The 16,606-nt window shown below is 40.5% G+C and overlaps 1 protein-coding gene across 3 annotated transcripts in view; it reads right to left on the reverse strand.

Annotated features, from left to right (window-relative positions):
* Positions 1 to 2,260: 2,260 nt before the first annotated feature.
* The window catches only part of arid4b (AT-rich interaction domain 4B), a 136,630-nt gene continuing 122,284 nt past the window's right edge, over positions 2,261 to 16,606 (reverse strand). The window contains exons 21-24 of one of the 3 annotated variants that reach the window (XM_055635149.1): positions 14,133 to 14,243; positions 9,594 to 9,821; positions 6,770 to 6,916; positions 2,261 to 4,274 (exon numbers count right to left, since the gene is read on the reverse strand). In XM_055635149.1, coding sequence (XP_055491124.1) covers positions 4,138 to 4,274; positions 6,770 to 6,916; positions 9,594 to 9,821; positions 14,133 to 14,243 — 623 coding nt within the window. In that variant the 3' untranslated portion in view covers positions 2,261 to 4,137. The remainder of the gene's footprint in view (positions 4,275 to 6,769; positions 6,917 to 9,593; positions 9,822 to 14,132; positions 14,244 to 16,606) is intronic. The other 2 variants (XM_055635148.1, XM_055635150.1) reach the window with 2 other exon arrangements.

Here is a 16,606-nt window from a genome sequence, read left to right on the forward strand (position 1 = left end):
ATATTTTATTATTTATTTAGTATTATAGCCGTGAATGTTCGGATGTGCTCTTATACTTTCCCCTAGAGGTTCAATCGCAAGGGCAAATAACAGGGGTGATAATGCACATCCCTGTCTATTGCCTCTGGATGGCCGAAATTTAGGAGAGAGTATATGGTTAGCCAGTATTCTGTCAGTCGGCTTATCATATAACAATTTTATCCACGAAATAAAATTTTCTCCCATCTGAAATTTTTGCAGTACTGTGAAAAGATATTTCCATTCTACTTGGTCAAATGCTTTTTCTGCATCCAATTGAATAATTGATAAGTCTTCTTTAGTTCTGCGCGAGTACATTATGTTAAAAAGGCGTCTCAAATTATTAAACGAGTGTCTCTTGGGTTTCAATCCCGTTTGATCCGAATGTAATTTATTAACGTATTTACTTAATCTTCTTGCCAACGTTTTCGCTAGTATTTTCTGATCTGTATTTAGCAGGGCGATTGCTCTGTATGATCCCGGGTCTTCTAGATCTTTATCTATTTTGGGTATAAGTGTGATAGTTGATTCAGCTAGTGTTTGTGGTAATGTCTGTTCTTGAAATGCATATGTATAAAGATTGTATAAACATGGGGAAATTACCTCATAAAATCTTTAATAAAATTCACTACTAAACCCGTCTGGTCCTGGTATTTTACCGTTCTTCAGTGAATTACTTGTCTCTTCTATTTCTTTAATTGAAATCTGTGCTCCTAATTCCTCTTGTTCCAGCGGATTAAGTGTTGGAAGTTTACAGTTGTCAAGAAAGTTTATAATTTTTCTGCTTTCTGTTGATGTTTTGGATATGTATAAGTTTTAATAAAATTTGGCAAATCTTTCATTAATGTCTTTTGGAAGCGTTAACAGTTCACCTTTATCTGATTTAATTTTTAGGATAGTATGGTCCTTTTCAAATTTTCTCAGCTGGCGTGCTAAAAGTTTGTGTGGTTTGTCGCCGAATTCGAAATTTTCCTGTTTTGTAATTTGAAATAATCTAATAACTCTTGCAGATAGATTTTAATTTAGCTTAAATTTCAATATTGCTATCTTGTTGTGTTTATCTATAGTCGGATTATCACGTTTTCTGAATCAAGTTGTCTAATCTGTTCTTCTAATTGCAATTGTTCCATCCTATTCTTTTTATTTTGAGATGCTTGATATGAAATGATAGAACCTCTAATAAAAGCTTTAAAAGATTCCCATAGTAAGGAGGGCAAGATATCTTGGTATCATTGGTCTCAAAAAATAGTTCCATCTGTTCTTGTATTTACAACAACCGGATTATTTAGTATTTGAGGATTAAACCTCCAGAACGATTTTTTAATTAAACATTCCTTCTAGTTTTAAGGAAAAGGTTAGCGGAGAATGATCGGAAATAGTAATATTATGGTATTTAGGGTTAGTTGTGAAGGGTATTAATTTAGTGTCCACTAGAAAGTAGTTAATTCGTGTATAGGTTTTATGTACTGATGAGTAGAAGGAAGGGTTTGCAATCTTCCATACGTCTGTTATATTTGTATTTTAGGTTAAAAGATTTCACGTTAAAAGATGTCACGCACTTGTTGGGATATACTAAAACTGTGGCTCCATTGGCCTCTTCAGCCAACTCATGCCTCACTGAAAGGGCCCACCAGGAGTACAATCATATTCAAGCGAGTGATCGCCGATGATAGACTGGATGGTTTCCATCTATACATAAGGAAATATGAGAGCTTTAAATGTGAGAATGCAAGGGGTGAGCAGTTTGAACCCTGCAGATAAAAGACATGTTCAAGTGGAATCAAAGAAGTTTATAGCGAATGGGCAACTATTTATGGGTGTTGGTTATATGAGTTGGGGAATTGGGTGAAGGTGGAGAGGCAGAGGGAGTTACTAATTCTCCAGGATTGTTCTAGTTAGCAGGAAATCGAAGCAGGAAAATCGGATTTTCCCCATATTTTTGAAATACTCCTTTTTATGTTTTTGAAATAGATCAAAAGGGAGGACTGTTAGAGGAGAGAAACATGGTGAAATTGCCAGGAATATGTTGTATCATAGTTGAGAACCCCAGGGTTTGGGAAGTTAGGGACGGTGTTTTTTTGTGACTCCCCAGTTGCTGTGTGCTGGACAAAGGTCGAACGCTAACACTGCAAATTGAAACCTTGGTTACGCAACACATGTATTAAACTATAACTTCAATTTTGGTGTACGAGAAAAAAAACTTTCACAAACTATGGCATTTTATTTCAAATGGAAGCCTTTCAATTTGCTTACATTTTTTTTACAATAAATTACATAATTTCCAATCTGTTTGGAATCTAATAAATATTATATAACTTTTAATAAGTTCTTTTTAAAGTACATTGAGCTGTCAAACAAAGGTCCTACAGTCATGTACAAGGTCAAAATATTCTGAAACCATTGTCAAAAATTGTTTTTAAGAGCACAAGCTACACAGACCAAACGAATAGGCTTTTCCTACAAAGATCCTGTGTTAATTCAGAGGCAAAGAAAACCCAACAGCTACAAACATAAAACCACCTTGCAGGTCTTGCAAAAGACACACACCCCCGTCAACACTTTTTGATACTTTTTAAAAAAAGATAAAAAGCAACATGCTAACTTTGAATCAAGGTACACCAAAGTTATCATCAAAACAGTGAACAGTCTGTACAGAGACGTGCAGTGCATTAATAGCACTGCTCTTTAAATACAATTCCAAGGGGGTTGGTGGGTGGGGACAGGGTGGATGGTAGGGGAGTGTTCTAAATATACAAAAGGCATTATAAAAAGTAAAGATTCACTGGTAAGTACATGTGTTGGACAAAGACAAGACCTATTGTTACATACAACAAAAAAAACAGGCAGAGGGTATTTTTTGTTTATTCCAGGGCATGGCTGTGAACTGTGTATCTTGATTTTAAATCCTTTGACTCTACCTTAATAATCACAGCAGATCCCAAAGAGAGCAGATAGGCAGCTGCTACATCGCCAAGATGTGAACAAAGCCAGGTTTTGGACTGCTTCGTTGATGATAAAATAAACATTAGAAACCAAGTATTCATGTCTTCAGAAAAAGAAAAAAAATCCTCTTTTCATTTACAAGGAAAAGAAAACACAAAAATATAACTTGTCATCATTTCCCTAGAATAAATATATCTTTTAGGCTGGCAAGTACAATGTTCACTATACACAGTTCTTTTAAAGATTTTTTTAAACAGTTTTTGTTAGGTATTTTCTTTCATTTTTTGACGAAATGTTCTGTATCAAAATTAAAGAAAAAATATCAATGACTTTATATAAAAATGACAAAATAGGTTTCCTCTCCAACTGAACAGGTCAGGGAAAACTCACAGTAACCTTTCCCCTAGATCGAACCTGTAAACACAAGGCAGTAATCAGGAAGGAATCTCATCCGCATTTTGGTTACACGTTGAAGGCTGATGCCAAAAGCACTATGTTCCACCACTGTCTGCCCGCTGTGATCTTTGAATTACCTGTGCTTGTGTTACACAAAATAATGCAAGCAATTTTCCATTTTGAGTTTTAAAAACCTTAACAGTAAAATTCATTTAAGAAACAGCAAGCTTGTGCAGTAAAAGTGAATCAAATCAACACCAGAGATCGTCACGTGGTCCGGCTTCAATGGGAGTGGAGGATATGGTAAGGTGGGGTGGGGGTGGAGGGGGCTGTAGCAGAGACAAATCTCGCCAACACTACTTGAACTGGTTAAAATCGGCCCTGTAAAATAGTGTGCTGTGCATGGAATCTTCCAACAAGGAACACACAGAGGCAAACGTCCTTCTTGCAACCGCACTCCCACCCACAAAACAAATAATGGTAGGCCCGTCCATCAACAGTTACAAGATTCCCAGGCAGACTGCAAATGGTTATTGCTCCGACAGAACACTAAATTGTACTTCTACATCTTCATGAAAGTGCACTTAAGTGCTGTTAGTTTTGCTGAGAAGCAGTTTTTCTTGTGGCGTACAGCGCTAGTTGAATTGTTATTTTGCTTTGTATTTTTTCTTTGTGCCTCTATCCAGCGTCTCTTTTAAAAAAAAATATTAATAATAAAAAATAAAATAAAAGTAGCCCCGGGAGCCGTTTAAGTGCACTGTGCGTCGGGAGGTCCTTTCATCACCTACATTCTACCGACAGCCCATTCTGTGATGAGTTGGATACGGACGGGTCGGCCAGCGTTAACATAACGGCTGCTGTGAGAGAACTGGATGAAGGCGAGGAAGAGGAGGATGCCGTCGTCACAGTCGCATTTGCTGCAGATTAGGGAAAACAAAAGACATCCTTGAACATCTTCCCAAGCAAATTTGTACATAAAACTGAAATAAAATTACTGCATTTATATATATGAGCAGTTAAAAACCCCCGACATGTCAAAGGACTTTACAGACAAGGACGTTTTTTTGAAGAAGCTATTATTGGTTTGTTACACAGGAAAAATAATGATCAAAGTGTGCCCAGAATTATTGCATAAACACCGAGATGGTAAGCCAGATAGTCTGCCTTGGTGATAATTGAGAAACAAACATTACCCAGGACAGTGGAGAGCAGTCTCTGCCTTGTGCTGGCATTTGTATCTACCTGCAGGTAAATGGAGTAGCTGGTAGAGTTGATGCCCTATGGTCCTGACCTCCGGTAGTGTCTGTGGGCGGGGAGATGCATGGTCTCCCTATGACTGTGTGGGTTTCTTCCGGGTGTTCCAGTTCCCCCCCAAAGTCATGCAGGTTGGTATCTCAATTGGCATTGTAAATTACCCCTAATCTGTGGCTAAGTAGTAGAATCTGAGGGAGTTGATGGGAATGTGGGGATGATAATAACAAAAATATATATGGCTATCAGGATGAGTGGTAGGGTGCAGACTTGGTGGTCTAAGGGCCTGCTTTAGTGCTGTATCCCTCTGACTCCATGAGATGTATCAGATCCCATGGTACAATATGAGAAAAAGCATGGAAGTTCGACCCAGTATCCAAAAACCAACATCAATAAAACATATACAAGCAATATTGCAATAACATAATTGCTCTGAAAAGGCTTAACAAACGAGGGACAGATCTAGGCAAATCACCTGGCATTTACCTTGGCATTGAATTCAGACATAGCAAAGTCACTCCCTACCCACTGAACTTTGCAAAATCCACCTCACTCCTCTGGGTTTGTATACTGGGAGTGCTGTGCCCCAGACAAGTCGAGCAACAGCCATCATCATAGAGCCATAGCTTGCAGACAATGTGGCACTCAACCCCTTCAGCAATTCCTAAAAAAGTTTGGCTTAATCAGCAGCACAGATCCATCAGAATGGCTGTACAGGCAAGAGAGTGCAGCTTCGGAAGTAATCAACATTCACTTCAGATTCCACAAAGTCTCGTAGTATTAGATCAAATATGGTCACGGATCCCTCCTCCTAATTACCACCTACCATCTTCCCTCAACCAAGGAATCTGTGCTCTTTCATGTTGAACAACACTCAAAGGGAACACCATCGTCAACAAGGGCACAGAGTGTACCCTTCCAGGCCACTTCATGGCTGACATACCTCTCAATCTACCATTATGTCAGGCCAAGGGCACAATCAGAGTGCAGAGGGCATGCCTGCAGCAGCACTTGATCCACTGGAAAATGAGCAGTCAACCAAATGCAATAGCAACATTGGACTAAGTGCACATGAAACAGCTTGGAATAGGAGGCAAGTAATCCTTCAGCTAATATGATCAAAGCACTGCAGTACTCTCAGATCCAGTCCAGAAAGGAGATAGACAGTTAAAGAAATAAAGGAGGTCATAAGTGATAGGAGCAGAATTAGGCCATTCGGCCCAGCAAGTCTACTCCACCATTCAATCATAGCTGAGCTATCTCTGCCTCCTAACCCCATTCTCCTGCCTTCTCCCCATAACCTCTGCCCCCCGTACTAATCAAGAATCTATCTACCTCTGCCTTAAAAATATCCATTGATGGCCTTCACAGCCTTCTGTGGCAAAGAATTCCACAGATTCACCAACCTCTGACTAAAGAAATTCTTCCTCATCTCCATCTTAAAGGAACATCCTTTAATTCTGAGGCTATGACCTTCTGTCTTAGACAATCCCACTAGTGGAAACATCCTCTCCACATCCACTCTATCCGTCTTTATCTATTCGGTACATTTCAATGAGGTCCCCCCTCATCCAAACTGCAGCAAAAAAAGACACCGTGTTGGAGTAACCCAGCAGATCAGGCAGCATCTCTGGAGGACATGGATATCCTGACCCAGTGTTACTCCAGCACTTTGTGTCTTTTTTTGTAAACCAGCATCTGCAGTTCCTTGTATCCACATTTTATGGCATCTAGCTGTTCATAAATTGATTGCCACGTTTTCTATACACTACATTTTGACTTATTTATTTTGGGACGTATTGAGGTTGTTAAAGGGTCTATACATTCGCAACTCTTGATTTCCCCCTCTCCCAAATTATGGTGCCAGCCTATTACAATGAGCCTCATTGTAGAACACAGAGACTTGGTTCTCCGCTGATGGATATCTAAAGGGCTTTTTAAATCTCCATTCCCTGCTTCTTTGCTCAGTGTCTGCTTGGACAATAAGATCAGATAGTTATACAGGGACTACCTGCAACATACCCTCCTTTCATTGTTCCAGGACAAGTCATGACTCTACTTGCAAACACATCTCTATTTGTACAGCAGATTCAATACCCTAATCTGCTTTACCCTACAGGACCATACAAATTGTGAGAGTGTAGGGTACTTCTCAACTTACTATCACGGTCCTTCTTTTTCATGCGCTTTCTTCTTCTGTCAATAGAGGCCACCTCTGATTTTAGGGAGAGGTAATGTCGCCTGATCTCTTGTAGCTTCTCTTGAAGAAATGCGATGCGTTCCACACCATTCATATTCTCAACATCAGCTGAAGACAGAGGCGTTAAAATAATAAATAACATGCATTGGTGTGGTAACAGTGGCAAATAAAATGCAGCCTGGGAAGGTGCAGTGTATCCCCATGTTAGGAGGGGTTGCAGTCCTAGAGAGCAACTAATTGGCTGTTATTTATTTTGGAACATTTTGAGGTTGTTAAAGGAACTGTATATAAGCACAACGTGATTTCCCCAATCGCAATTTCCCTTTTTCTCATATAACATTGACTCCCATGTTATAAATGAAAATGCCTTCCTATGGGAAGTTTTTCTTTCATTGTCCATTGTCTGTGCTAGAAGCAACCTGAAGGTAGTGGAGAGGCAAACTGGGTGGACAAGTATTTTATTCCTTTGGAAAATAAAGGAGTTCGATGAAAGATTTTATTGAGATATATAAAATTGCTAAGGGCCTATATTGGAGTGAATAAGCAGAATATAATTCCTAGAAGACAGGTACTAGTAACCAGGTGGCAGACTTTAACTTACTGGCAGAAGCATTGGAGTGAAAGATTGGATTTTTTTTCCTGACACAGATTTTTGTCTGAAGGTTCCAGGACAAACGTTAGAGAATGCAATTGGGATATAGTGTTTTTCTTGTCCCATGGAAAGGTTTACATTACACATGTATGTGGTAATCACTTATTTGAAACATTAGCGATCTTGAACACATCAACAGCAATTTTCATTGATATGGCAGCTTTAATGTAACAAATGTCACTGGAACGTTAGCCAATCACATTTGGCACCGAGTCACATTAGCAATCTTAACACATTACCTAATGCTTACTTGAAAAGGTGGGGTTTAAAGAGTGAAGATTACCAAGTGCAGGTGTGTAAGCGCAATTTACAAGACGGATAGTGTACACCAGCTCATAGTGATAAAGGTACGATTCTCATCAATAGTAACAGTTTTCACAAGTAAGCTTAGTTGCAGAGATTAGCAACAAATTGTCCAGTGAGGTTGCCTTAAGTAGATGCACGCCAGCAAGAATTATATCCATAGTGACATAGTACATTACAAAGGTATATCTGCCTGGATTTCTAAAACATAGACTACTTCATGATGGAGCTAAAAGAAGGGAATAAGTTCATGTTGCAAAATTAAGTAAAGGTAGTTCTACTATAATGCATATTTTCATAATGCAAATCGGATATAACACCATTAATGATTTAGGAATCTCCATTTGCATTGTGGTTTGGTTTGGTTTATTATTGTTATTATTAGAGTACCGAGACACAGTGAAAAGCTTTTGTTTGCATGTTATCCAGTCGATTGTGGACTAAATTGGTTGTAACACGATTTCTATTGGGAACTAGAGAACCACTTAAAAGTTACTTTGGAAATTAACAAGCAGAAAAACTGCTGTCTCGATAAAAAGTGATTCGATGGAACATCCTCCGCTGTAATCAGGCAGCATAATCTCTCATGAAATGTTTGTCAGTTTCACCGAGGATGGGCCCTGCAATAGGCGAGTTCGGTATTCCGACTGCTCATGCCCAGGTCATAGGTCACTTGCTATAAACATTCTCAGCAACTGTGGTGCTGCGTTGTGTGCAGGCTTGCGTTTCGTCCATGGTCGGGGTCTGGCCCGGGTCTCCAGCGCTGCGGGCGCTGTTGAGTTGCTGCTGGGCTATCCCCGTCCCCTCCCGGGTGTCCCGTTCCTGTCTGGGGATGGCCCTGGCGGTCCCGGACTTGGTGGGGGAGGCGTGGCTCCAGCTCGGCTCTGCCTGTCCCGCCGGGTTGCCCGACAGCCCTGGACTGTCCCGCCGGGTTGACCGGCAGTCCAGGGGCGACCCGGAGCGGTAGCGGTTCGGCCGCACTTGTGGCGCCGGGAACCTGGGTTCGATTGTGGCTGCGGATGAGCCGCGGATCTGTGTGCTCGTAGCTGCTGAGACTGTCTCTCCGTCGGTCCAGTCTCTCCCCGTCTCCCACTTGCATCGGCCCCATCTCTCTCGCTGTTACACCCCGCTCTCCCGCTACCTGGCACCCTGTTCCTCAGATTAAATATATTTTTACACATAAAGCATGAATAATGATAAGAATTTATACACAGTTTATAGAGTCAGCGCTTCATTCGCTTTTTCTTTATAGTGAGTGACCTTTGACAAATCCCACGATTCCTTGCATTTCTCGGAATACCGAACTCCCTTATTAACAATAATCTCTCTATTGACATTTGTGCAATGATTAAACAATACAGCCTTTAGTAATTTTAGTTTGGAGTATAAATAAAGATACATTTGCAGCTATTAAAAAGGCCTATGTGTTGAAAATTCTATGGAAAAGTAACTTTGTTATTGTGAGTAAAATTCTCTAGGCCCTGAACCCCGTTGAATATATTTCTGATGAGAAATAACTTAAGGATATTTCATACTCTGCAGATCGATATGGACATGATTACAGAGTTGTTGTACACATCGGTGCCACAAGGAGGAGTCAGTTGTCTAACGGTTTACTTTCCATTAGCCATCACAGCTGATTTGCAGTCTATTCAAAAGACGGGAATTACCTGGTTTCACTGCTGTAATTGTGGAATATTAAAGATCAGACTGAGAAAGGAGGGTAGGAAAGAAGGGTTAAAAGTTTAAATAATACCCCAAACTTGTCTTTCCGCTTTACTATGCAAGAAGAATCTACTTGAATTACTTTACTGTCAGAGACAGACTCACCCATCTGAATACTCCATTTGTATGTTCTGGAAGACCTGCTGCCCTGTTCCTGGGTGGCATTCTTCTCCCCGTTCAGAGGAGATTTTCCGAGGGTCAGTACTTTGGTGGCAGATGTACTTCCTGGCAGAGAATTGATTGCCGCTGGTACGACGGAGGAATTGTTCTTCACTTGTACAGATTTGGCAGTATTTTCACCCGCAGACATCTCCTCACTATCACTACTGTTTGCTGTACAGGGAAAGATAAAAATGCATTTACATACTACCTTTTGTGGCCTCAGGGTACCCCAAGTGCTATTTGTGAAGCACAATAAATTTTGCATAACTGGAAATGTAGCCCATAAATTTGAATGAATGAATGAATGTTCATTGGCCAAGTATTCACAAACAAGGAATTTGCCTTGGTCCTCTGCCCACAAGTGACACCATGACCTAATGACAGTTAGGAACAATACAATAGACAATAGGTGCCATTCGGCCCTTTGAGCCAGCACCGCCATTCAATGTGATCATGGCTGATCATCCCCAATCAGTACCCCGTTCTTGCCTTCTCCCCATATCCCCTGACTCCACTATCTTTAAGAGCCCTATCTAGCTCTTTCTTGAAAGTATCCAGAGAACTGGCCTCCACCGCAAAGAATTCCACAGATTCACAACTCTGTGAGAAAAAGTGTTTCCCCGTCTTTGTTCTAAATGGCTTACCCCTTATTCTTAAACTGTGGCATCTGGTTTTGGACTCCCCCAACATCGGGAACATGATTCCTCCCTCTAGCATGTCCAAACCCCTAACATTCTTATATGTTTCAAAAAGATCACCTCTCATCCTTCTAAACTCCAGAGCGTACAAGCCCAGCCGCTCCATTCTCTCAGCATATAAAGTTAATAATTCCTTACTTTTGATAAATTCAGCGAGCAAACGCGATAATTCCCGATATTTTGGACCTGTAAATATCCACGGCAAATGTCGGCTGTTCATTTCCGCTGGTTTTCTACCTTCAGTTCCCTCTTGAATTTACCTTATTTGCTATCTTTTTTTCCCCCTGTAAATCTAGGTAGCTGTGCCTCACGGTCACCCCGACTGGCACAGTAAATTGCAGCTCACAACCTCGCCGTTTTCTATGTTTCTAACGGGTGGGAAAATGCGTTTTTTCCCATCCACTAACATGTACCGAACCCTCGAGTGTCCTCCACTTGAGAATTTTGGTCACGTGGGTGCGGATCTACGCTCCAGTGACCTTTAGTGAAATCACCCTATACTCGACTTCTCTTGTTATAAAGGCCAACATGCCATTCGCTTTCTTCACTGCCTGCTGTGCCTGCATGTTTACTTTTGTAGACTGATGAACAAGGACCCCCAGATCCCGTTGTACTTCTCCTTTTCCCAACTTGATGCCATTTATATAGTAATCTGCCTTCCTGATTTTGATACCAAAGTGGATAACCTTACATTTATCCACATTATACTTCATCTGCCACGCATCTGCCCACTCCCCCAACTTGTCCAAGTCACCCTGCATTCTCATAGCATGCTCCTCACAGTTCACACTGCCACCCAGCTTTGTGTCATCTGCAAATTTGCTAATGTTACTTTGAATCCCTTCATCCAAATCATTGATGTATATGGAAGAAGATACATGAAATACTAAACATTAATAATAAAACATTATTGATTAAACATGTGAATTAAATAAAATATCAGAGCGAAAGGAGTCTACAGATTTTTGGTTATTGAGTAGAGCAACTACTCGTGGAAAAAAAGCTGTTTTTATGTCTGGCTGTGGCAGCTTTGACAGTCCAGAGTCGCCTTCCAGAGGGAAGTGATTCAAAGAGTTTGTGGCCAGGGTGAGAGGGGTCAGAGATGATCTTACCCTCTTACCCGCTCGCTTCCTGGCCCTTGCAGTGTAGGGCATAATAAACTCCAATAAAGTGACAAGATAAATCACTGGATGATCTTTCCATAAACCGATGTTGATAGAAGGATAAATACTTGCCAGGTAACAAGGCTATTGCTGAATTAGTGACTTAGGATTCTTTGCAAAAACCTGTGAGGGCAGGTAGGGTCTCAGTACTTAGTTTTCGGGATACAGCGTGGAAACAGGTCTTTCACCCCAACCACAGACTGTTTACCCTCCTACCATCCAGGAGGCGCTACAGGTCTCTCCAGCAGGTCCAGGAACAGCTTCTTCCCTGCGGCTGTTACATTACTCAACACTGTACCTCTGTGATTGCCTATCACCCCCCCCCCCGACACTCCTTCCACCAGTAAAAAAATAATTGCACTACTATGACTGTATGCACATAAATATATTTATTTATTGCTCATATTCTATGTCGCTCTTCTAGGGGGATGCTAACTGCATTTCGTTGTCTCTGTACTGTACACTGCACAATGACAATAAAGTTTGAATCTGAATCTGAATCTGAAATCTTCGGCCCACCAAGGGGCCGGAAACCAGAGGCAGCTTCGTGGATACCACAGGAAAAATGTGAATGTACTCAAAAGAGTACAGTAGAGATTTACCAGAATGGTTTTAGGGGTGAAAGATTTCAGCCACAAGGTTAGATGAAGTTATGCCTCTTGGAGTGAAATGTTGAGAGATGTTGTACATATCACGTGGGATTTAGATAGGTAAATAGAAAGTAGCTACTCTTATTCAAGGGAATATGTTTCAGATTTAAAGTGATAGGCAAGGGATACAGAAGGTATGTAAACAAAAAACATTTTCTTCTGCACATATAGGATTTACACCAGCAAGGGTTAACAGAGGCTTTCAAAAGTAAATTGGATAGACCATTGATGGAATACAATTTGGACCTCCATCGAAAAGGAGCAGGAGGGCGATTGAATTGCTATACAATGTGCTGGCATATGCTCAATATACCTCTGTGCACTTCTATGATTTAAGGTTTGTTGAATTAGCCTGGACTTTGCTGCAATCCAAGATCTTGTTCCACTATTAAATTGATGGTAAAAAACATTAAAGAGAGTGTGGGGAAACAGCAAGCTCCCAGGGTCAGGCCAGGAGATTGGTATCAATTGATGTGATGTTTTTAAAGAACTGGTATGGGAGCAGTTAGGAAATTGTGTGGTCTATTAAATGTGGTAGAAAAGTAAAAAAATATTCACATTACATCCTAAGATGGTTTAAACCTCCTCCAGTCAAACTAAAACAAAACAAGTAGCAATAATATAGACAAAGTCAGAGAATCAGGTTTACCAAAGTCCGCGTTGACCAGCGAATTATAGGACAATTTACACACTAGGGACAATTACAATTTTCCAAAGCAACCTGTCTCTACGTCTTTGGAGTGTGTTGAGAAAACCCAGAGCACCCGGGGGAATCCTATACAGTCACGGGATAGAACGCGCAAACTACGCGCAGACATATGTTCTGATCGCAGTCAGAAACAAAAAAATTATAGGGAATAAATAATTCCAGCAAGTCTCTCCTCTTATTGTTGTCCATCCTATACAATGGATAGAGTGAAGGAATATGTTCTGAGCGCAGACAAAACTGGCAGTAAGCCACCAAATAAATGGTTATGATTATTCATTCACAAATCGTGTAACTTTCTGGCAAGGCTGACACGTACTGCATTCTGAAAGGGAATTGTGTTTGACAAATCTACAGATGTTTTTTTTGAGGATGTAACTGGAGGAATAAGATAAAGGAAAATCAGTGGACATGCTGTACTTAGATTTTCAGGAAGGTGATAAAATCCCACATAGAAGATTATTGTGTAAAACAAAAAAAAAAACCCCATTGTATTGGATGAATACTATTTGGATGTACTGTTTCTTAAACGTTGGGATAGACCCAGCCTCAACTACCCCTTCTGGCAGCTTGTTCCATACACCCACCACCCTTTGTGTGAGAAAGTTACCCCTCAGATTCCTATTAAGTCTTTTCCCCTTCACCTTAAACCTATGTCCTCTGGTCCACAATTCGCCGACTCTGGGCAAGAAACTGTGTATCTAATCTGAAATGAAATAGAGTGTGATGGAGAAAGTAGCAGCGTAAAGGGCCTGTCCCACTTTCCCGAGTTATTTGCCGAGTTGAAAGGACCGTAAAAAAAAAAAATCAAGATTTTTGTGATCTACGAACTCCTCCTCCGGGCTATCTTTTTACTCGTGGACATTTTTTATCGGGCTGGAAAAAACGTCCCGACTTACCTGATGCCCCGAGTACCTACGTCTGGCATAACGAGCCGCAACGATATATCTACGGACTCCTATAGCCTCGCTACGGACGTTCTCCGAGTTTGAATCAAGGGGAAAACTCGGGAGAATTCCTGAGTAACTCGGGAAAGAGGGACAGGCCCTTAACTGATCCAAGAAATGAATTGAAAATTGTCAACTTGAAACATTAACTCAATTTCTCTCCCTCAGATGATGTCTGAACTGCTGGACATTTCCAGCATTGCTTCATTGAATACTTCCATTGTTTTTCTGTATTTTCTTCTTGAGTGAGCATGCTCATAGTCAGAAGAAAACACACACAATGTTTTTATAAAAGTAGTAACAATTAGATATCCTCACCAGTTTGACTTTTCTTTTTATTGTTGATCCCTGATCGTTTGTGGCTGCGTTTTTGCTTCTTCGTTGAACTTCCTCCCTGAGCATCTTTTGGCCGTTTATGACCAGATGCAACTGGAACAAAATGAAAACACAAGCAAAATTAGAGCCCATGTCTGAAGAATTGAAAATCAAACAAGGGTGGGCAAAATCACTCTGATTCTTAATGCCCAATATAAATGCCGACGTTATTAAATCTTCTCTACCATACTTCAATATGGACAAAAATGATTGGCAAATGTAATAGTTTTACATTGAAACTACAGACTGCAGCACTGATTTAATCGCATTACATTAATGGACCATCTGTTTTCATGTGTCTAACACGAGCATTTTACATTCAAACATCAGAAGGCTTGACATTTCACAACAACGCTATGCAGCCAGATTGGATCAGAATGGGATTAGCTGTACCAGAGAATGTACACAAGAGGGCACCTTTGTCAACTGCGTAAAATAAACAACACAATCAAGACATGCAACTCAATGGCGAGGAGTCAGTGTTTTTGTTGTAAGTGAGCTTCCTCCCACCATTGTAAGAAACCCTCTTCATTTCTTCTTTGCAGTCTTTGCAAGTTTATTTTCGGCATGAAGGATGCACTCGGCAAGACGTAGCATCTTCAGAGCACAGCAAGGAACCATCAACTTCAACCAACAGCTATGAGATTATGCAGTAAGTACAAAGCAGGAATAATAAATAAAAACCTTGGAAACTGGAAATCTGAAATAAAAACAGAAATTGCTGTGGACACAGAGTGAACAGAAAAACAACGTTGCTGCATCGGTTGGTTCAGTCTCATCATAACTAACAGATGTTGAAAGATTCAAGAGTTTTTAAAAGATACTATGGAACTGTTGAAAAGAATGGACTGGGAAAGAGCAAACGTGAATTGATTGGAGCACAGGAATGATTGAACAAAGGGGAGGGTAGCACTTGATAAAAGGGATGGACATGCTGCAAGGAAACAAAAAGGGTAGAGAAACTGTAAATTGTAAATGGCTACAACTATATGTAGAGGGAAATAAGCATAAAAATCTGGAGAAATCTGCCATGACTTAGGATAATGGATCTAAGAGGTAACATAGTCCCAGTGTAAAAACAGCCCACCAGTCATGTGAGTTGAGCCATTCTTACGAGCTTCGATTATAGGAAAAGGCAGGTACATTCAATGCATGAACTGCATTTAAGTTTTCATTTTAAAATCTCAAACCTTCACTTCTGTCTGCTTTTTCCCTCGAACCCAGGCATTCCAAGCTTGCTGTTTTGATCCACAATTCGGCAGTGAGACAGAACTTGCTTATATAAAGCAGCTTATCATATCCTCAGGACGTCTCAAAGTGCCTCACAGCTGATGGATTACTTTTGAAATGTTGTCACTGTGGTAATGTAGGGAACGCAGCAAGATCCCACACACTGCAAACAAAATGAATGGTCAGATGATATGCTCCAGCCATGCTGCCCGAGGGATAAATGTTGACCTGATCATTGGGGAGATTCTCCCCTGTCCTTTCATAGTGCCGGAGATTTTGCTAATCACCCGAGTAGAGCAGACAGGGCCTCGACTGAATATCTCAAATGAAAGATAGTACCTCTGACAATACAGCACTTCCCCAGCTTTGGCATTTGGCTGTATTTTTATTTTATTGCAAATGACATTGGGATATCCTGAGGTCATGAGAGGTGCTACAACAATGAATGTCTTTCTTGCATTGCTATTTGAATTTGAAATGTAGATCCCACATTTATCATAATTAAACCCTATTGCTAGTTGTCATGGGCCTGATAATGGCTTAAACAGTTTGATACTGTGAGGCTGCAAAGGGAGAAATGCAAAAGCTAGGAATTTTGGTGGAGTTCCAGTAAATATTCCTGTAAATATGATGAAATGATTCCGTAAAACTCTTGTCGCAGTGTGATGAAGGGTTCCGACCCAAAGTGTCGCCTATTCATTCCCTCCCCAGAGGATGCCTGACTCGCTGAGTTCCTTGCAGCATTTTGTGTTTTGCACAGTCAATCTTCTCTTGGGACGTGTAGAAAAAAACGGAATTTCTCAATTAAGAAGAGCAATCATGGACTCATAAATCCCCCAGCATCTGCTGAAAGAAAGCGTTCTGCACAACAATTGAATAATGATTTTGATAAGAATTGATCAATACCTTATGAGCGTTTGTAAGGTGGGATTATGCTCACTGTCTTTACTATGCAGAATCTCTGTATTATTATGAGTAGTACAGAATACTGTTAGAGTGGAAATGAACCAATAAAGTAAAATTTATACCATGCCTTCATTAAAAATACTATGTGCTTCAAAGTCATTGTACTGTAATCACTGCTGGAAGGTAAGAGACAAGGTAACTAACTGGTTTAGAGCTAGATCTGATCACTACATGAAAATGCCCGTTCTGAGTGAGTGGTGGAAATGACAGTTTTCAAAAAC

The sequence above is a fragment of the Leucoraja erinacea genome, chromosome 5 (genome assembly GCF_028641065.1).
Source record: "Leucoraja erinacea ecotype New England chromosome 5, Leri_hhj_1, whole genome shotgun sequence".
In the NCBI taxonomy this organism is placed as follows: Eukaryota; Metazoa; Chordata; class Chondrichthyes; order Rajiformes; family Rajidae; genus Leucoraja; species Leucoraja erinaceus.